Source organism: Galleria mellonella, unplaced genomic scaffold (assembly GCF_026898425.1).
Source record: "Galleria mellonella isolate WM207_F2 unplaced genomic scaffold, CSIRO_AGI_GalMel_v1 utg38, whole genome shotgun sequence".
Lineage (NCBI taxonomy): Eukaryota > Metazoa > Arthropoda > Insecta > Lepidoptera > Pyralidae > Galleria > Galleria mellonella.
Genome location: NW_026442090.1, coordinates 2,021,640 through 2,044,435, shown reverse-complemented (window position 1 = coordinate 2,044,435; position 22,796 = coordinate 2,021,640). Strand labels below are relative to the sequence as shown.

The 22,796-nt window shown below is 31.9% G+C and overlaps 1 protein-coding gene across 1 annotated transcript; it reads left to right on the top strand.

The window, feature by feature from the left end:
* The first annotated feature begins 781 nt into the window (after positions 1 to 781).
* Positions 782 to 3,131, top strand: LOC116413674 (uncharacterized). Its single transcript, XM_052897710.1, has 4 exons — positions 782 to 875; positions 1,137 to 1,155; positions 2,306 to 2,500; positions 3,067 to 3,131. The coding sequence occupies exons 1-4, from the start codon at positions 822 to 824 to the stop codon at positions 3,129 to 3,131; spliced, it is 333 nt and encodes a 110-aa protein (XP_052753670.1). The 5' UTR covers positions 782 to 821.
* Positions 3,132 to 22,796: the final 19,665 nt, after the last annotated feature.

The window sequence follows — 22,796 nt, the reverse complement described above, 5'->3', positions numbered from 1 at the left end:
GCGTTTGTTTTATGTTCCGTACATAAGTGCGTGGAGTCCTATTATTGGCTATCTGTTTCTTATTTCTATTTATATTTACTGTTATTTTTTAATTTATTAATTTAATGAAAAGTGTAAAATGTAAAGTGTAAAATAAAAAAAATATATAAAATAAAATAAACTATATTTATTACAATATAAATTTAATTTATCGAGTACTAACTGTATCCCGCGGGATACAGCTAAAGTTACAAGTAAAGTTGTGACTTTATCTATGTGAATTAGCACATAAAGTATCATATGTGCTAAGTTAGGATATAAATTATTAATTTACCAAATTTTATTCAAATTCTTTCAGTAGTTTTTGCGTGAAAGTGTAACAAATATCTATTCATCCATCCTTACAAACTGTCGCAATTGTGATATTAACAGGATAGAAAACAAGATAAGATATATGCTCACGACTATAGATACTAATAATGATGGGATAGTCAAAGGTATATGTTATTTTTTACTGTTGTGATGCACGAAACATTTAACCTACTAGACATTAACCATGACAGGCGGTAAGCAACCCTCGTCACTAGAATCAATTAGGTTAGTCCATAAAAATTAATAACCAAATTATTTTAATAATTATGACAGTAACAAAAACAAATTAAAAAAATAATAACAAATAGCAGCTATTTGAAATAAAATAAAAAGAAAATATTTAGTTTTCTATCTACGACATTATATGATTTTATATTTCGAGTACGTAACAAGCAATAGGTGAGTTACGAGTATAAAAGTGCGTTTACTATATTACGCAACTCTATTTTAATACTGAACGCCGCAGCCGTATGAAACATATAGAATTTACACTACATTTCTACAATATTTTACGAATTGAAATGGTGAATTTATTATTTTATTAGATAAAAATTATTTCACAGAAAATAAATTTGATACATAATAAACAATATATTTTTATTTTATCAACAATAAATAAAGAAAAGAAAAGAGATTAAGACGTTTTTATGATTGATTGATTTATTTAATTTTTCACTAATTTATCTTTGCCAATTCCAAAAGAGATATGAAGATATAATTTTTGAAGCAATAAACTGATGCTTCTTATCCACACTAAGTTTTTTCTGTTCTTTGCATGGTCGCAGTTCTTCGTTGATATTACAGGTATTTATAAAGTTCCTCATTTTAAAGACCTACACTAATGTCCATCATAAGATGGACATTAAGTCCGTAAACAATTTCCCTTTACGTAAATTATGTATTTACGCAACATATGTGCACTGTAGCATATAATTTATACTCTAAATAAAAGGTAACCAATTTTTTTATTTTGTATTACAGAAACAGTTATATGAAATTAGTAATAGATCAAAATATAAATCGAATGATCCAATCATTCGATTTTTTATTCGGAATAAATAAGATATTAGTTGAATATGGTCGGATCAATTATTCATTTTTAGATTTTCATTAAATTCTATTGAAACAAATGACATGTGTTCTATTATGATCAAGCTAATATTTACACCGTGAATTATCTTTTAAATTATTTACATAGTTTGTTTTTATACAAATTAAGAATAAAAAGAGCAAGCTCATAGTGAGTTATTCTTAGCTGAAATTGCACTCCGAAAGGATTGCAGAATCATTAAAAAAAAAAAAAAAAACACTTAAAAATTCAAAAATTTAAATTTATTTCAATAAACAATATTTCTTTCTTTTTTATGTTCAGACGGAGCAAAAAGTAAAATTTTGTCCGCGGTTGAAACGTTTCCTTGTTTGTGCAAGCCATGTCTTCGTCATTCTAGATTTTTCCTCAATTTTTTTACTTTTATGTTGACATTAAAATTACTATCACTGTCAATGTAAACTGTCAAAAATAGTCATCACCCATTTCGATATCACCCATATCGATCGGATTTCTATTTTCGAATAAGTTATCCAATATTATGTTTTGGTTAACAGACATTTAACATATTCGTTATTGGACCAGTATATAGATATTTTAACTAAAATATATAGACATTGCTATATATATATTATCTGCCCTTATTTAGAATATCTTTCAACTATATTGTAATGAATTTTACTCTGTCCATTGTAAAAACACTGCTAGACTCACAAATGACAATGGAAACCCGTTTCACGTCCAAACGCTTTTATCTAACACAAAGTATTTTCTCTGTATTATATTATCTTTGTTTGTTTAGGGGTTTTTATCGGACATACATGTCAATCCCATTGTATAAATTTGTGAAAGGAATTCAATGGAACCAAGAAATAAATTTCTTATAAATGTTTATAAAACTTCAAGGTTTAGAAGTGAAAGGTCAAATGGTGTTTGGCTCTCAAACACTTCGGTACCAAGACGCGTGTGACGACGTATGTCGGGATCTGCCCATTGATGATACGGAGCCTGTGTGTATGATGATCAGTCGCTACAAGAGGGGATATCAGTTCTTTGTAAATCAATGTCACGCTAGGCGTACAATTTGTAAGGAAAATTTGGGTAAGTTTTTTCTATTTTAATTTTATTTATGCTGAATGCCAAATGTGAGTTACACAAAGGTTACAAGTTATGGTCACATTTTGGCAAGTTTGTATGAAATTCTAAGCTTTCGAATCTATTCGTAGAGTTAAATTTTCAATACAAATTCTGGCATTAACGTTTCCAGAAGATTTATGATTGGAAGGGTATATTATTAGCAAAGGGACAACCAGACCCTAATGTTAAGAAACCCTCCCTCGTCTCCAAGTATCATTTAGATAATTTTTTTCTGTGGAAGATAAAACGATGAGGAAGTCAAACCCATCCTGATGAAGTAACTAGAAATCAATCACGATAGTTTGTAGGGAGAATCGTATGGAGAAAATATTACTAGCAATGGGGACTGATTAATACTGCTTACTAACAATTCCTTCCATCCTTTTTGAATACTTAGATTCTAGCGTTTAAAGGTGAATTCACTTGAATTAGTCTATTGTTATTTATTCTTCCAGTCCTCGCTTGCGATATTCCAGGAATAACTATAAATGGTGATAGGTACATTGCATTTTTATTCCATTTATTTTCAGTATTGCATATGGTACATCCAAGTAGATGTGTGAAGAGCAACCAGTATTTTATGCCAGTAAATTAAATTTGATTACATGAAATTAAACTTTTGAAATACAATGCATAGCTTGAATTTAAATTATTTTATTTTATTCTATCGGATCCATTAAACAGATAGCAGTATGGTAAACGGGACGAGTTGGGTCGGGTTGATAAGTATGTAGTAAAAGTTTTATGAAATTTGTCTTCACCATGTTGCGATAAACAGCATTGCTGTGTTTCATTTGCAAAAATAACTAATTCTAATATGAATGCATTTATAATTTAAATTTACTATATCATAGTTACTATTGTATATAAATTAAAATGTTAAACAAGCTGACGACCCACCTGATGGAAAATGGTAACCGTCAACTTGTTTGCTCTTCTAAGTTGCATAAAAAAACCTGCTGCAACTAATTAATTATAAAATATTTTAATAGGCTTACAGGTTAATTATTATATCAGCCTTTAACTGCCCACTGCAGGAAATAGGTCTGCCCCGTAAAAGGATAAGCTGACAATAGTTGCAACGCTTGTCAAGCGGGATGGCAATTGGAGTCAAGTTTTAGTGACATTGCCCATTACGTCGATCATTAAATTTCTTTAGTTGCTTTTACGACACGACATGAAACAGGGGTCGAAAAAGAAAAAAAAAAACAACGAGTAACAATACTTGACAGTAACAACTTGACAGATGGACACGCCATGTTAGTATGGGAATTTCAAAATTAAATCAGTTATTTCGATTCGTTTCATTGGGAAAATGCTCAGTTTTATATTTAGTACATTACTTTAAAGTAATGCCAAATTTTGATTTAATACAAGTAATGAGTACAGTTAGCATTAAAAGTTGATAAGCAGGTGAATTAAAAGTTAATGAATATTTAATATATAGTTTTATAAAACAACCTCAACATTCAGTAGCAGCCTTAGATCATCTATCTTACTTGCTCCCCAACTTGCATTCTACCCACAAATAATACAGAATGTGTTCAATAAAACAATTATTCCGCCATTCGTATTAAATAGCAAGGACAGGATGTCCAAATATATAAATCTCTAACTAAAAAGACGAAACATTATTGAATTAAGTCGCTCAAGAAAAATTTGCATCAGAATTGTGTGGAAACAAATTGGAAGAACATCGAAAAAAAATTGTAAAATATTACGAAACGATATTTCAGAATCGATGAATTATAAAAATATAATTGTGATCATCGACTTTTGATGCTGACTGTATCACGTGTTATGTCGCCATCTTGTTTGCTATTTTCACAGATAAGAATAAATTGACGTACGTAATTACTTACATAAAGAAACCTCTAACTTATGCTTGTTCGAGCAATATTTGAGAATTTGTCCTACAATAAAGTGTCACGAACAAATTCTGGCGGAACATAAAAACAGGTCAGTAGAAGCCCAAACTTGTCATTTTATTTGATGACTTAGGGATCGGATGGGTGGGTTCTACTACTCAAATAGTGTTGTTTAGCAAACGTATCAATACACCCTAAAACCTACTGACCCTTTTTATTAGCAACAACTTTTTGTGATGTCTTTTCAATTTATTACGATGCTGTCATAGATAAATAATTAAATGTAATACTTTATTTATTTTTCTTTTTTGTTAATGCCTTTCTAGGCCTAGAAATCTGTATGAAAGTGATACGTTCCATAAACTGTTTCAATAAAACTTAACCAAGTATCAGAAGGATACTTTGTATAAAAGTCGTTTGCTTGAGCACCTCTGTCCCATTCGTGTTTCTACCGTGAAGCATTTGTGTTCGCATGGCTGTATTTCGATTTGATGGGTGGGATATGGCGGTGAATTTATAGGGCACAGAGGAATAACACCTGAGCCCTCAGGAATGGCAACGCATGGGGGTATCATGAGCGAAACAGTATACTCTGTTATATCCATGGTACTGCTCATGTCTATAGGTGACGGTTACCACTTTCCATCAGGTGAGCCGTCAGCTTATTTGCCATTCTAAGTCACTTAAAAAAAAAGTTTTGTTGTCACATAAAAGTACCGCTCTAAATTAAATTCAAATATTTAATCAATTAATTTTGTCACATGATTAGTTCAATTTATTATTTATAAGTTACTATCTTTTACTTCGTCCATATATCTGGGATTAAAGTAGCTTATATCCTTCGACATTCTGTTTAGTACGTGTATACCAAATTTCATAGTGTGATTTGATTAAGTTTTTAAAGTGTCATAAGGTAACAATTAAACAAACTCACTTTCACATTTATAATCATATTAATAAAGATTACATTGTCAATGTCCGTTTGGTTCCGGCGTAGAATAGGTCACCCTTTCCTTTCCCGTGGGTATCGTAAGAAGCAACTAAGGAAGGGCGAGGGATGGGCAGCAGTCCCTCTTAAAACACCTCTAAATCCTAACTGCGGCTGCCAACCCACATGCCAAGCTTTGCAAGTACTGGCAAAACCCCCCAAAGAGGAAGGCTTAGGTTCAGCAGTGGACAGTAAAAGCTGATATGACGATAATGATATTGTAAACGTATAGTAATGGAGTAAGAATGCATGTAACCAATCGTTCCCTAGGACGTCTCTAGATGTGACAAGAAGAATAAAATATAATGACACCAGTACAAGAGAAGGAAATTTCGAAATAAAATCTATACTAAGCCACTCGGCCAGGAAGGCAATAGTAGTCTAATATTCTCTTTTATAGAGAGACCAGTATACACAGTCACTTAACAGTTCACGTTCTCATTTATAATTTGAGAGTTCTTTACTTCGAAACGTAAAATAGCGAGTGTTTTATAGCTCAATAAAATTCAGTCTCTAACCATTAAAGTAAATAAGTTTAAAATATTATGAAAGGTATTTTACGTTTGGGATATCAAAGGTTTTTAATACTTCCTTATTGTTTTACGAGATTGCCTGATTGTAAGTATCAGTAAAGTTGTAAATTCTCAATTCGCCCGTATTTATATTACGAGTATTTAAACGATATCTCTTCCTTTATTTTCTCTCTTCTTTTGTATTGCTTTTTATACTTTTTGCTTTAGTCATTTTTTTGCCTATATATGTATGTATGTATATATATTGGTAACAATATTTATACTTATTTTAGTAGTAAATTTACTACTTAATTTTCTGCTTGTCTCATTGTTGACTGATAATGAACACAGATTTAACTCCGCCATTACCACTTATTTATTTACTACTTATTTATATAATTGTGTATTGAAGTTTAAATATATATCCTGTAGATACCTTGTAGATATAAATTGTGCCATAATTTGCCTATTAATTATTTATTATCTTGTAGAATAGGCACCCGTTCCTTTCTTGTGTCACGGGTTGTTGGTAAAGTTAGTTAGTAAAGTTGGTAAGATATAACAGTTAAATACAGAGTAGTTAATGATTAACATTGGTCATGATCGAGAAATGGGTAGCAGCGTCATAACTGCGGTTATCTGCATGCCAAACGTAACAACTACTGACAAAACCCCAAAAGAGGGAGGCCTATGTTCAGCAGTGAACAATTCATGGCTATAAAATAGAGATACTCGTAATTGCATTGTCAGACATATAATACTATTATACATACTTTACAATGGAGACATAAAGAAGATTTAATAAACAATGGCGGAGTTATCCCATAAAGGAATTTCTTACCGTCAACATTTGTGATGTTGAAAGAAAACTATAGACTATTCAATAGTAATTTTTTTTAATTTTTTTTATCAAGGCAACATTTTTTTTTTAATAATTCTCTATGAAAAGTAGTAAATTTTGTTCATTAATATAAACAGTAATGTAGACAGACATCACAGAATAAATGACACCCACGATACCTCTCATGCACCGACATTTCTTAGAAGATTCTGACAAGACACTTTCTTATCCAATAATTTCACAGTATATCTCATTTACCAGAAATACAGCCACTCAAGAAAAACAAGTTTTAATGGCAGAACTATTTGGCGATAGAAATATAAATGGAATAGAAATATTCATCCTGTGGGATTATTAGTAAAGAAAATTAGTCATCTCTGGAAACCATCGGGTTTAATTACAAGTAAATTTATCACGTTGGGCCAACCGATCTACCTTCTCATCCTCATCTATGGATGATAGACTCACTGGAATTTCGCCAGGCCATACCATCAGCACATGTGAGGTTTTTTTTATACAACTTAGAATGGCAAACTAGCTGACGGCCCACCTGATGGAAAGTGGTAACCGTCGCCTATAAACATGACCAGTACCATGGACATAACAGAGTATACTGTTTCGCCCATGATACCCCCCATGCGTTGCCATTCCTGAGAACTCAGATGTTATTTCTCTGTACCCAGTAAATTCATGCCATATCCCACCCTTCAAACCGAAACACAGCCATGCAAACACAACTGCTTTTTTTTTTTTATAAAACTTAGAATGGCAAACTAGCTGACGGCCCACCTGATGGAAAGTGGTAACCGTCGCCTATAAACATGACCAGTACCATGGACATAACAGAGTATACTGTTTCGCCCATGATACCCCCCATGCGTTGCCATTCCTGAGAACTCAGGTGTTATTTCTCTGTACCCAGTAAATTCATGCCATATCCCACCCTTCAAACCGAAACACAGCCATGCAAACACAACTGCTTTTTTTTTTTTATAAAACTTAGAATGGCAAACAAGCTGACGGCCCATCTGATGGAAAGTGGTAACCGTCGCCTATAGACATGAGCAGTACCATGGACATAACAGAGTATACTGTTTCGCCCATGATATCCCATCCCATGCGTTGCCATTCCTGAGGACTCAGGTGTTATTCCTCTGTACCCAGTAAATTCACGCCATATCCCACCCTTCAAACCGAAACACAGCCATGCAAACACAACTGCTTCACGGTAGAAACACGAATGGGACAGAGGTGCCCAAGCAATCGACTTTTGTACAAAGTCTCCCTCTGGTACTGCTTCTTCAGCCGTTAACTGTTTACTGCTAAACATAAGCTTCCCTCTTATGGTGTTTTGCCAGTAGCTGCTATGATTGGCAGGCGAATTGGCAACTGCAGTTTTTTTTTTGATGGGTGAAAATGGTATGGTAACCCCGCTTGCGCTAACGGGATACAGTGGCGGAGCACCAGTGAAGGGTGACAGATGAGAATGAAAACAGGCCAGTTAGCCCATCATGACGTATTCATCAGGAATTAACCATGATAGTTTCCAGGGAGAACCGTGAGGAGGTCGACCTGGTTGGGTATATTGCTAGCAATGGGATTCTCAGTCTCCATTACTAACAATCCCTTTCCCCTCTGGTAACTGCAGTTAGGCTTTGGTGATGTTTTAAGCGAAACGCTTCTGCACATCTCCTGACTATTAAATTCTCTTATGACACCCACGGAAAAGGCCATTCCATTATTGCCCATTAAAAAAAGATATGAATTTTATTTTATCCCCCACTGATACCCACTCCCACCATTATAAACCAATCCATCTTTATCCATTAAAAATACAATTTGGAATAGCAAACACCCATTAAGAAAAAGGTATCCATCCTGATATTTTTTATGCAAATTCTCCCTTTTCTTTCACTGTAATCCCGAAGTTATTTGTATCCTACTAATCCTATTATTGTTGTAAACGCGAGAATGTTTGTTACTCTTTTATGCAAGAAATACTGAATGGATTTAAATTACATTTTGTATATGGATAAGTTGTATCCTATATTTACTATTCACGCAGGTGAAACCGCTGGATATAGCATGTATTATAAATGTGAAAGTATTTAAACATATTTGTGTGTTTGTTATTTAATCACACTTAAATTATTATATGGATTTGATTAAAATTTAGTACACAAATAGTTTAAATCGTAACTTAACTATCTTGTTCTCCTTCAATCAAAGGTTGTCTGTAAGAGATTGTCATACAGATAAGACCACCTTTTGTACTTTTATGTATATATTTTAATCTTTACATTATTTCATTGTATATTTTTATGTTTTTAGTGCAATAAGGAGTTAAATAAATAAGTAAACCCATATGATACTTTATATACAAATATATGAGGATAAAGCCGCGGGAAATAGCTAGTTTAAATAAAATATGATTATTAACGTTACGACATACAAACAGACTTAGTCATACAACATTAAACTACTTATAACCCATGACTGCATTATGCAGCAAACAACTACTTTGTAAAGTAGTTGTTTTTAACAAAAAGTTAATTCTATCAATGATTAGAAACATAGTTATCTCAATTCTAAACAATATTCATATTGTTCAGTCACTAATAAATTTGCAACTTTGTTAGTGTATTGAATTAAATACTGTAGAATTAATCCTTTTTAATGTTTTACTTTACTATTTCTAACATTTAAAGTATGTTTGCTTGTCTGTTTGTTTGTTTTAGTTTTAACATAAATATAAATGTGTAAATGATAGAGAAAAATAGTTACTCCAATACTAAATTATTTTATAATTTCGCTATGGTCTATATAAAATTTGCAAGAAACTGAAGTAGTATTTTTTTTAATTTACCCTTTTTCTAAAAAAACTACAGCATGGGGTTCTTAAAAAAAGGGATAAAGAAGTTTCTTCAGGGTTGGCAACGCGCACGTAATGCTCCTAGTATTGTAGGCGTTCATGGGCTACGGTAACTGCTTACCATCAGGTGGACCGTATGCTTATTTATCACCTCAATGTTATAAAAAAAACTAATTTGTTAATGAGATTTTTTTTTTTGTAACAGATAAACTCAATAAATACATAACCGATTTTAATAAAACTCTTTTACTTATAGAAAGCCATATTATCTGCTTGCGCCATCTATCGCGTCAAACAAGTTTTTATCACACAAATATATTCACCCGCATCATCATTATCATTGAATAATATAGGTTATATTTTAATTTTATAAAAGGTGTGCGAAGCCGAGTCGAGTCACTAGTAATGAATAAAGATGGAATACTATACACTTATATTTGATTATCCTAAATTAGTTGTTTATAATGATTGAACAGCAGTTGAGGTCGAAATCATGAGGACGAAGGAAGTTTGACCCTTTGAGACTAATATAAATTACTACAAATTAACTACGACGGTTCTAGGAAGACCGCAAGGAGGATTGACCAGAGCACATTGTTAATAACGGATACGAGAGTCCCCATTATTTTACTAAAAACTTCTTCCTGTTGAGATAGAAACTTACTGGCTTCTTTTATTACTTACGGAGTACTTGCTACCTCTTAAACTGTATTTCTCAATATGTACTTAAAAAACAAACAGAGTTTCGTGTCTCCAGTCAAACTGTTTATAATTACTCTTTTGCATCCAGCTATGAGCAATCTCCCCCAAGCAATCCAAAGATTCGCTGGAAGATATCGCTCTTAGTGATAAAGCCGCACATTGTTTTCTTAGTGTAATATTTTCTTGTAATTGTTTGTATTTATAATAAGTTTACTATTGTTTATATGAAGGAAACAATAAATAGTATCTGTTTATTTTTCTATCTCAGTATTAGACTCAACAATATAGAATCACCTATCGTTTATTTTTTTTTTATACAACTTAAAATGGCAAACAAGCTGACGGCCCACCTGATGTAAAGTGGTAACCGTCGCCTATAGACATGAGCAGTACCATGAACATAACAGTACACACAGATACTGTTTCGCCCGTGATCCCCCCCTTGCGTTGCTATTCCTGAAGACTCAGGTGTTATTCCTCTGTACCCAGTAAATTCACGCCATATCCCACCCTTCAAACTGAAACACAGCCATGCAAACACAACTGCTTCATGGTTGAAACACGAATGGGACAAAGGTACCTAAGCATCGTCCAAATTACTAAATTGTATTCAAATAAAAAGTGTGCATAAGGCTTTGCTAACTGTGAGGAATGATCTAAAACTTTCTGAAGCGTCTAAGTAATACTATACTAAAAACAAAGGAAAACTTTTTTGGCTGCTGAATGTCCGGAAATTTATCTCAATAACACTTTTCGTGTTATTTGATAATTTTCCAGCAAAAGTTTTGCTGGAAAATTATCAAATTATCCATTATATTGTAGGCCAGGAGCAGGCAACAAATATATCATAAGGTCATTAAATTTGGTAATCTCAATAGATTTTTTATAGCCACTCAAAACAGATCTTGATCATTACACAACTGGCAAAGATAGGTATCCATGTATTCAAATATTTGTATTTTAAAGATATAAACCTGTCGCAAGATGAAGTAGCGTATTAAACATAGATTTAGTGTAACGTACTACGTATGTATTATACCACTACACCACCGACTTTTTATAAAAGGAATGCAATTAAAAGGAACGTTTTGTAATTATTATTAAAATTATTGCCCTTATTATTAATTTGCTTTATTATAAATTATTGCCCTTATTATAAATTAATGTATTTAAATTTTCTTCTTTTTCATCCTATCTTTAATTGCGGCTATAGCCAGGGTTAGCTTACCTGCTGTTTCTATTCCACTTTATCCGATCTTATGGGGATATGATACTGACGAATATTTTAAGGTACAGGATCCTTAGGAATAACAATGCATGAGATGTGTCACGGATGCACAGTATATTCTATGATCTCCGTAATGCTGTTAATGTATATGGCGACAGTATTTCTATCTGTCCGTCTGTGACCGTGTCTGTAACCCGTCATCTTATTCTTTGTATTATATTATATTGTATTTGAGGGCAAAGCAATAAACTGAGTTGTGACCATTTTGGCACATGCATGAAACAAGGAAATTGTTGTTTTATATATTTTGGTTTTTGTTTTTTTAATTGTTGCTTTTTTGTTTTTCATTCTTTTATCTCTTTTACTGTGTATTATGTGTATGTTTGTATTATAACTTGTGTGCTGTAAGTAATGCAAATAAATTATCTATCTATCTTATTTACAACTTAAAAAATTTAAATGCATAAAATTTAACCATCATTTATTTGTCGTTGTGTCTCAGCCTATCATTCAAACAGATTTTATAATTTATCTTAGTTTTAATGTTCTCTAAGGGATATAATAATTTCAATTCGGGCTTCCGTCGAGACGAAGATTCGTCTATTTAATTTTGGATAGCCAAATATATAATTTGGCATTACAATAATTTTATTGCTTTTATTTTAAATTTGTGGTATAAAAAATATAAAAATTCTACAATGAACGCAAATGTAAATTATGTGCTTAATTTGGATTAAAATTCAATCAGAATAAAAATTTTCATATAAAGATATGATAAATATTGAGAAATTTTTAAGTTTCTTAAATAATAATAATTCTAATAAATTATATATATTTAAAAATATCTTCTATATAATATAATTACTTGCTATAGATACCTGTTTTTAAACGACTTTATTAGTCTGAATTAATATTAACAAAACAAAGATTTTCATTTGTATTTTTAAAATTTTTCAACTATAGAAAAATGTCTTATATTGTTTAAAAAAAAGTAGGTTCACTATACTTTATACGATATAAATATAAAATAGTACTTAAACTGATAAATAAAAGATTGTAACTTAAAATAAGGTGTAGAAAAAATATAATACGAGATTTTTTTATTATTAATAACTGATATAGATTTATACAATTATTTCAAAATATAAAGTGATGTTTAATGCAATATCTTACTTATATGAGGTATAAGGGTTTAATATTTAGATCTCGAGAGTAATAATAACACATACAGATAAAAAGTACTATGGACATAATGGACGTTATATTGTTTATGTTAATCATTTAAAAAAATACCACTAATAACGATTTCTAATAGTATATATTGTTTAAAAAAAGCAACAGCTAAGTTTCTTGGCCATTCATTTAAGATGAAATTACATTACCGAAATAGATTCATGAAAAATGACTATACAAAAATGTTCATAGTTAGGTTTACTTTAATAAAAAATAAGGAGGAGACTTTGTATAACAGTCGATTATTTGGGTACCTCTGTCCCATTCGTGTTTCAACCGTGAAGCAGTTGTGTTTGCATGGCTGTGTTTCGGTTTGAAGGGTGGGATATGGCGTGAATCTACTGGCTACAGAGGAATAACAGCTGAGTCCTCAAGAATGGCAACGCATGGGGGGTATCATGGGCGAAACAGTATACTCTGTTATGTTCATGGTACTGCTCATGTCTATAGGCGACGGTTACCACTTTCCATCAGGTGGGCCGTCAGCTTGATTGCCATTCTAAGTTGTATAAAAAAAAAAAAATTTTGTAAAAACCACTTTTTAAAATTTTTATAATATAGTTTATTAACTATTTAGTAGCATAGATATAATAATAAGCAAGTTATATATAAAAGGAAATTTTACTTCATATACAAAATCCACGCTCTAAGCGAATTGTTAAGATACGGCAAGTCAAGTATAATCGGACTGAGCTACTAAGAATAATCATAATTCTTCACCTCGTATGCCATAAATACATAGAAATTCCTGGTATAAAAGACAAGGTCGAGAATAACAAGGTTGGAAATAACAAGGGGTTACTGCAAGGCCGGAGATAAATCAGTAGGGGAAGGGATAAATCAATTACGGTCATTCCCTCTATTGCTCAGAGTAAATTGCTGAAAAAAGCCTTCAAAATTTATAGTCATATCGCACCTTCGAAATACGTGGCAGGAAGGGTGTTTCTTTAGTAGAAAATAGATAAAATCCTCTAGGAAAAAATGCAAAAACATTGATCTGTCTTAATTTTTAGAATATTTTACTGAACTAGGTGTTTTTTTTTTTGATGGGTGAAAATGGTATGGTAACCCCGCCTGCGCTAACGGGATACGCTGGCGTAGCACCAGTGAAGGGATATATGATAGATGAGAATGAAAAGAGGCCAGTTAGCCCATTATGATGAATTCATCAGGAATTAACCATGATAGTTTCCAGGGGGAACCGCGAGGAGGTCGACCTGGTTGTGTATATTGCTAGCAATGCGATTCTCAGTCTCCATCATTAACAATCCCATTCCTCCCTGAACTAGGTGTCATCTTGCGGACGTCTAAATCACTGGTTATTTGATTAGAATTATTTTGTTTAATTTCGCTACCATTATTATGTATCTCACTGCCAACACTACTACTGCCAAAAGATCTACAACCTTCCATCATCATCATATCAGCCTTTAACTGTCCACTGGTGAACATAATCCTTCCCCTTGGGGGGTTTTGCCAGTCGTTGCTACGTTTGGCAGGCGGATTGGCAATCAGGCTTTAAAGATATTTTAGGAGGGACGCTGCTGTCCATCGTCCACCCTCCTTTGGTTGCCTCTTAAAACTGCCACGGGATAAAAATGGGTGGCCTATTCTATGCCGCGAAGATACGGCCAACCTTCCATATTAGCTATCAATCCGACTGACTGCCATTTTGTACATGCACATTTTGCGATACGTCTGTGAATTCTATATATTGTACAATTCATTAAATATTAAACAAATATATCGTCATAGTCGTAGAATACTGACGGACTTTATATGTAATCTTTGTCAGATCCGTCAGTATTCTACGACTATGACGATATACTGACATTGTAGGTTCATCCTTATTAATCATCGCGGACAAAGTCGCAATTAAAAGCTAGTGAGTTTAAATAATGACCGAATTACTTGTTAGTACTTGTCTATTGCAACTATTTTCTTAATTACCAGTTCAAAGACGTCAGTTTTAGGGTTAAGACTTTAAAATGACTAAAATATGACGTCCGTTTAGAATCATTTACGTCATCGTACAACTTGGAACACATATAAACCTAGTAGTTTACAGTATTATTACTAGTATAATCGAATTCAACGAATAACTTTATTCTGAAGCAGGGTCTCCAAAATACGACCCACAGGTCAAATCCGACCCACCAGTGCCATCAATCCGGCCCGCGGCAGCTTAAGTCTAGTGTCTTCAATCCGGTCCCCGACAGTCAAGGGCAGAAAAATTAAAACTGTTTTGGCCCTTGGAACATACTGGAAAAATAATTATAGCCCTAAATGGCTTTAAAGTTTAAAGACCCCCTATTCTAGAGATACCAACTGTTTTAAGAGTCGAATTTTTCATAGATCCAATCCAAATTTCATTAAAATATTCACTTAGATCAGATGCATTTTTTAATTATTGCTGAAATTCTTAATGGTATTTGAAGATCGACAGAGAGAATTATTCAAATATAATTACTATTAAATGAAGTCGTTTGAACTTTAACATAAAGGTCAATGCAATGTACATACATATATGAACATTCACAATTGTTCACGATTTGAAACAAAGCCCACGATTGTGTGTGTATTAATCTGATGGACTTTGAATGTTTGTGTTCAATTACTTAAAATATAAAATGTTATTTATATATTTATACTTTATTGTACATATTAATGTATGTGATTATAACATAAAAATATGACAGAGGTAAGCAAATATATAACAGCGAGCTTCACTCTACAAGTGTTCAGAGAGATATTCCAGCAAACTCAAAGTGGAAAGAAGTGTCAATGTCAGCGAATAGGATATTTATTATTATTACATAGTTGCATAGTATTTATCTGTATAACTGATGCTTTCCTGGTTGAGCGTATTGGAGAACTGTAAAGCTGACCTAGTTGATCAAATAATTAAATAAATAAATATGTAAAAATAAAGTTAAAAAATAATTATCCTACTATAAGAATAGTAAGAACGAGTATAATAAAATTTGATCTTGATAATATCCATATATACGTGAGAAATATTTAAGAAAAAATGATACAAGGGGTCTTAATGAAAGCAATAAATGCTAAGGCAATATTTTTTTTTAAATTTTGTTTATCTGCCTGTCCGTCTGTATGTCTGTTCCGGCTTCCTACAATAACTATCACACGATTACAGATTTCACAGTTGTGTTACTAAAGATCTAACTTAAAAAACTATAGTATGATTTATCTTAATACGCCATTTAAAAGTAGTCTATTTCATTTTAGAAATAGGCAATACTTCTGAAATCCACACGGACGAAGTAGTGGATAAAAAGCTAATCTAATACATATAATAACGTTTAACTGAAAATTCACGTATTATATAATATCTTAGAAAAAAATTGCAGATTCATAAAAGAGAAATCAACTGATTTATAAGCAAAATCAAACCGGTATATATTTCTAAACTTAAATCCCATATAAAATTTTTGCTACCCTCCAGTCAGTAGAAACTGAAACAGATAACGTATAACTGTAAGCTGAGTCTCTTTGGAGCTTCCTTTACGTGTTATCTCCTCTATTGCTTAAGTCAAGAGAATCTCCCAATACAATTCAGTTGAAGCTCTAAAGCCGCAGTTGCAAGGTTTACGCCTCGGAGTCATAAAGATTTTACGGTGGAGCGTTACTAAATAAGACATGTGTGTAGGTACATTTTGCTCAGCAAAATACATTCACATACGCGCACGCACACACACATGCACACACAGAAAGAGAGAAAGGGAATGACGAGGTATTTCGTAGCCGAGATTATAAAGTGTATAAATTTGCAATTTATTTATATTTAATTATTGAAGTAACAAAGACTCATCTTGTTAGTAAGAGTTAAAACTATATTTTTTTTTATTATTCATTACGATATAAATGATATAATAAGAATAATTCATCATTTTTGCATCATACCGCTCGATATGTCAGCGATATAAGCTCGAAGCGGATTTGGCAGGAAAATGATCAAAAAACGTTTTAATTATTTTTACGTTTTGAAGTGTAATTAGTTTTAAATGAATATAGTCGGTTAGATTTAAACGTACCGTTCCTAGATATATTAATGAAAATAAACACAAAAGTGCATATTTTTACGTAATTATTTACCTTTATTTAACATTTAACTCTTTAAATGTAATATTATGGAACCATGATAAATATTTTATACAAGAATTGGTAGAAACACAGTACAGTAGTGTAAACCTTTTCTTGTCTTGTATTTATGATTGTATTGCCAGTCTGTTAGTACGTAAATATATGTTTGGTAGACACATTAAATTAAATAAATTTGAATTTAGAATGCGGATTCGTGTTGCTACTTTTATTTTTGCTTTTTATTTTCGCTTTAAACAATCGATTTTTTTGTCTTACAAAAAAAGGGCAGCTTTAATCATCGATAGATGTATATGGAACCGACATGAGTTTAAACTCTATTGATTGTAAAAAAGAATTATATAAATTGGCTCAGCTTCGGAGACGTATTCATAATCACAAAGAAAAAATAGTGAAAACTTCCTTTTTCAGAAAGTCGTTTAAAAATTAATAAAATTATATTTTTTATCTTACTAACAAAATAAAATTATAGGCGATGTTTGTAGATGGGAAATATTTAGGAAAAATTTATGTGAGGGATTTTAATAAGAACAGTAGACATTAAAACAATATGGATGTAATTTTTAGAAATTTTGTCTGTCTGTAGTCAAATTATCTGGCAAAAAGCTGATCATGCTATATAATTGTACAACATTAAGAAAAAATGAAACTTAAAACAATTAAAAACAAATTTATTGTCTTTAAAATAATGTAGTCTAAACAACATTTCGGTCATATCCATTATAACTACAAACCGCTGTGGAACTATTCATACGGAATACTTATTCTCAGAATAATATGTCCGGAGATCAAATATACAATTTTGATCCGGAAAAGCCATATTACTTTGCAAATTGTACCAATTCTTGGAAAATTCTTTAAATAGAGAACCAAGTCCAGTACAGTTTATATAAAACCAGTGTGACATATATATGTCATACTGGCTGACCTAGCAGTTATGGTTTCGCCCACATTTATTACTATCTGGTTAAATACTATTCTATCTCTCAAGTTGGAGTAACATACATTTATAAAATTTTATCAAAATTGCTTGACCGATTTTGGTGATTAACGTGCAGCAACAACGAGACATGGGATTTTTATAGATATATGTAATAAGAAGATATCAAAATATTTAAATAACTACTAAGCAGCTATGTTTGTTTAGCTACGTTTCGGTTGAAAGGATTGGCAGTAAAATTACATATCGGCCTGCTCACACGCACGCACGTACGCACGCACGCACGCACGTACGTACGCACGCACGCACGTTGTATTTGGAACTAGGTAATAAAATACATACAAAAATTAAATCTTCAGAAACAATTGTAATGAACATAAACCACGCTCAACTTATGAATTATAAGTAACTTATTTTAACAATGACTCATGTAAAATAGGTTTTTAATCTTCCACCAGTAAACCTTTCAAGACACATTCGGCAACTAAAATATTCCACTAAGTATGACTCGACTACGAAAGTTTTGCCACTGAATATTTCATTTGATCACTTCTACCTCCACTTCTATAGTGTGAGACTCGAACGACTCTGTTCTGAGCGTTCATAACTTTCGCTTGCCGAAGTGTAGCAACGTCGCATTTATCTGTTAATTTTCAAAAAAATTACAACGTTTCTGATTCAACGTTTAAAAAGTACTCTAGGTACGAAATAAAATGTTAATCATAGAATAAGTTACGTATAAATCTACCACTAAAATCTTTGCATTTACTTCACATTTTGCTTTGGAATTTTTTAAATACTTTTTTGCCATTAAAACCCAAATTTTCAGTTGTTGTTAATAATAATCTTGTAGTTGGCTAATAGAGCACGTTTTATCTAGTCAATCAGAAATATTGAAAACTATTAAATTGTTTTTGTAAATTGACAGATAACTGCAACATTGCAACACTTCGTCAAGCTAAAGATATGAACGCTCTTTAGAAATTTGGCGTGATTGGTGTACAAGAAGGTATGAATGTTGTAGTTGGCTAATAGAGCACGTTTTATCTAGCCAATTAGAAATATTGAAAATTATTAAATTGTTTTGAAAATTGACAGATAATTGCAACGTTGCAACACTTCGTCAAGCTAAAGATATGAACGCTCTTTAGAAATTTGGCGTGATTGGTGTACAAGAAGGTATGATAGTCTTTAACAGTTCAATGTTGAACATAAGCCTCCCCTGGGGGGTTTGTTAGTAGTTGCTATGCTTGGCAGGCGAATTGGCACCAGCAATTAGATTTTGGAGATATTTTAAGAGGGACGCTGCTACCCATCCCTCGCCCTGCCTTAGTCACCTCTTACGACTCCACTGGGAAAAGAATACTCTATTCTCATCTAGGAGTACACGGCAATATAGATATTATATTGTTATATTATTTTACTACTGTATCGTATTACAAAAGGTTAAGTAATTAAAACAACTCTCATAATTAATGTAGATAAACATTCATTACGGTAAAATAATAATATAATAAAATTAATGTTAAGAGATAAAGACCACAAAAAGTGAAGTTGACAAAAAAAAATAAGATCCCGATAAAAATTAAGATCACGTACCGAACTCATTTTCTGTCAGAGCATGCAGATTGAGGTATCCGGAAAGTTTACTAATTACATCCTTATCTAATCAGAGGGTGGAAGTTCCTTTTTTTTTTCTTTCTACCTTTTCTTCAATTTTACATTGTTGATTTTTAAATATATTGAAAATTTCAAAGTTGCAGGTATAATTTGTTTAATTTTGCATAAATCATCATCCGGTATTCTCCATTCTTCTAATTTGCATATGAAGCTTAAAATTATAAAGACTTGGATAACTCCAATAATTCGAATTTTTATTTCATTATACATTGCGCAATTTGTAAATTATGGTATTGATTTATCTTGTATTGGCTTTTTTTAATTCATAGTAATGCTTGCAAATCTAAATATATAAAGATACCGTGTCACAATGACGACGTTTGTTCACTCTAATCTTCGAAATCGCTTAATCGATTATAATGAAATTTTTCAAATGGGTATTGCTTGCTTTTACTTGAGGGATAATATAGTTTTTATTCTAGTATGGAGGTATTAAACTTTAATACTCAGGAATGGTAATGCATGAAGGCTATCATGAAAGTCGCAGTATACTCTTTGCGATGTCTATGGTGCCATTCATGTCTATAGGCAACAGTTGACGCTTTCATGTACTGCGTCAGCTACTTTCACATTCTAAATATCATAAAAGTTTTACCAGTAGCTACCACACTTGGCAAGCGGGTTGACAACCACAGTTACGCTTTGGTGATGTTTAAAGAGTGATGCCGCTGTTCATTCCACGACCATTAAGTTCCCTTAGTCGCCTTTTACGACATCCATGGGAAAAGAAGATGTGCCCCATTCTATGCCAGGACTACACAAAAGTCAAACTGCGGTTGCCAATCCGATTGACAAGTGTGGGAGCTACTGGCAAAAAATGGTTAACTACCATAAGGAAAGGCCTCGTCCTTTATGACAGGTCTATGTTCAACAGTGGACAGACAACGGCTGACATAATAGTGATGATGATGATGAAGTCATCATGATGCTATAAATAGTAAACAAACTCAGGGGAGAAAGGGATTGTTAGTAATGGAGACTGAGAATCCCATTGCTAGCAATATACACAACCAGGTCGACCTTCTCGCGTTTCACCTGGAAACTATCATAGTTAATACCTGATGAATTCATCATGATGGGCTAACTGGTCTGTTTTCATTCTCATCTATCACCTTTCACTGGTGCTCCGCCAGCGTATCCCGTTAGCGCAGGCGGGGTTACCATAGCATTTACACCCATCAAAAAAAAAAAAGTAAACAAACTCACTTTCACATTCATAATATTAGCAAGTATTTCAATATTACTTATTTATTAACGTCCTCTTTTATATATAGATATAATAAATCATTGCAATATATTATTTTTATCAAAATTCGTCATAACAGACCTCTCTATGTAATATCTTACCGTCTAAATGTCCATATATGTCGGAGTTAACAGAAATATCACTCACTCTGTCTTCAGTAATTGTCAAATGATTGACTTCACTCCTTGGTAATAATCTATGACGGCATTGCTTATATAGAAAATTATGCTCGGCAAAATACCCCACGGCTATTGTTTGTACTCCCATTACTGTCTTGTGAAACGACACCTGTGTAGTTCATTTTAAACTTTCACTTTGTTTACACGTACACACGTACATTTGAATACACAATCGGGACTTAACGTAATGTAAAAACGACAGGACTTATGACTTGAAATTTGAAATAGTTTCAAACATTGTTGACTCACATATGTTAATAATTGTATTTTTTTTTTTTTATCAATTATTTTCATTAGGGAGTCCAAAAGGAATATTCAAAATTCCCAAACGGTTTTACTACAGTTCAAATAATCCTTAACAAGAACATGGACTATAGGAGTGACACATTAATACGAAATGGGTCACGTTAAATTGTTACCGGAGGCAACACTGCAAGTAATTGTTAGTAATTTTTAATTACTAACAGTTACTTGCAGTGGAAATATTTGGAAATTTGGATATTAATATAGTTCTTTATGTGTTGCTAAAATAAATCTTCTTCTCGTATAAAACAATTATTATAATTAAGTATATGTATTATTTCTCAGCTTATAGCTGGTTTTGTAAAGACAAGGACGGGTTTGTTACCAAGTCACTTGTCCTCATATTTTATTTTAATGGAACTATTTAAAAATTTCCTAACTATGGAGAATGTGTACTGCTTCTGGATTTCTGGAGTTCAATGAAGAGTGTTTTATTAAGGTGCAGTTTATTTAATGAGTTGTTCTGTTGATTTCTGGAGTTCAATGAAGAGTGTTTTATTAAGGTGCAGTTTATTTAATGAGTTGTTTAAAGATGCAGGTTGGCAACCGCATTTAGACTTTGGTGGTGTTTTAAGAGGGACGCTGCTGCCCCTCCTTTAATCATTGAATTCCCTTAGTCGTCTCTTATGACATCTACAGAAAAGGAAGGGATGACCTATTCCATACTAGGACTATACGGCAATTTATTATTGTTATTTAATAATTCCTTTGTTATGTATTAATACTTTGTATTTGAAAAAAATATCTATTTTTGCTGTTATTACTGTAAACATACGAAATTACTCCAAAGAAAACATTAGCAATCCGTCCCAGGCTTCGCACGAGTATATAAACGAAAATATAAATTAGTATTTTATACTTTTTTGATACAATTTTTATTTTTTTATTGTTGATACCTTGGGTTACATTATTATAATTTCCATAGGAATCTATATTTATTTATTTTTTAGAAATTTTATTTTTGATTTTTATTTTTTTTATCTTAATAATTAATTTTAATTATAAATTTGATTTAATATAATAATAATACATTTAATAAAACTAATACATTTCACATATTTTTTTTAAATATTATATATTTTATATTACTCGCTGATAATGTACCTTTCTATAGGTGAAATAATTTTTAAAATCGGTTGTATAGTTTTTAAGTTTATCCATTACAAACAAACTTTTAAATGCTTTCAATACCAGTATAGATTAAATAATTCATCTCAACTAGGTAGTACATTGCATTTAAAAAAATATATTATATATTTTCTTTCAATCCAATATTATTGTAAAAATACGAAATTATTAAAAAATATATAAATAAAAAATAACCATTTGAAACTACAAGTGGTGAACCAGTATAAACAAAGTGTGCATTTATATGTCTATCAAATAAAAACAAGTAAATATTTGGATAATATCAAACGCACTTGTTGTTCAAAATAAACAGAACATCGATGTTATACCATATCACTAAAAAAAACTCGAGCAAGAACGCTTCAATAAATATTTATTTTACTTAATCCAGAATATTATTTACCAAAATCAGACTTTG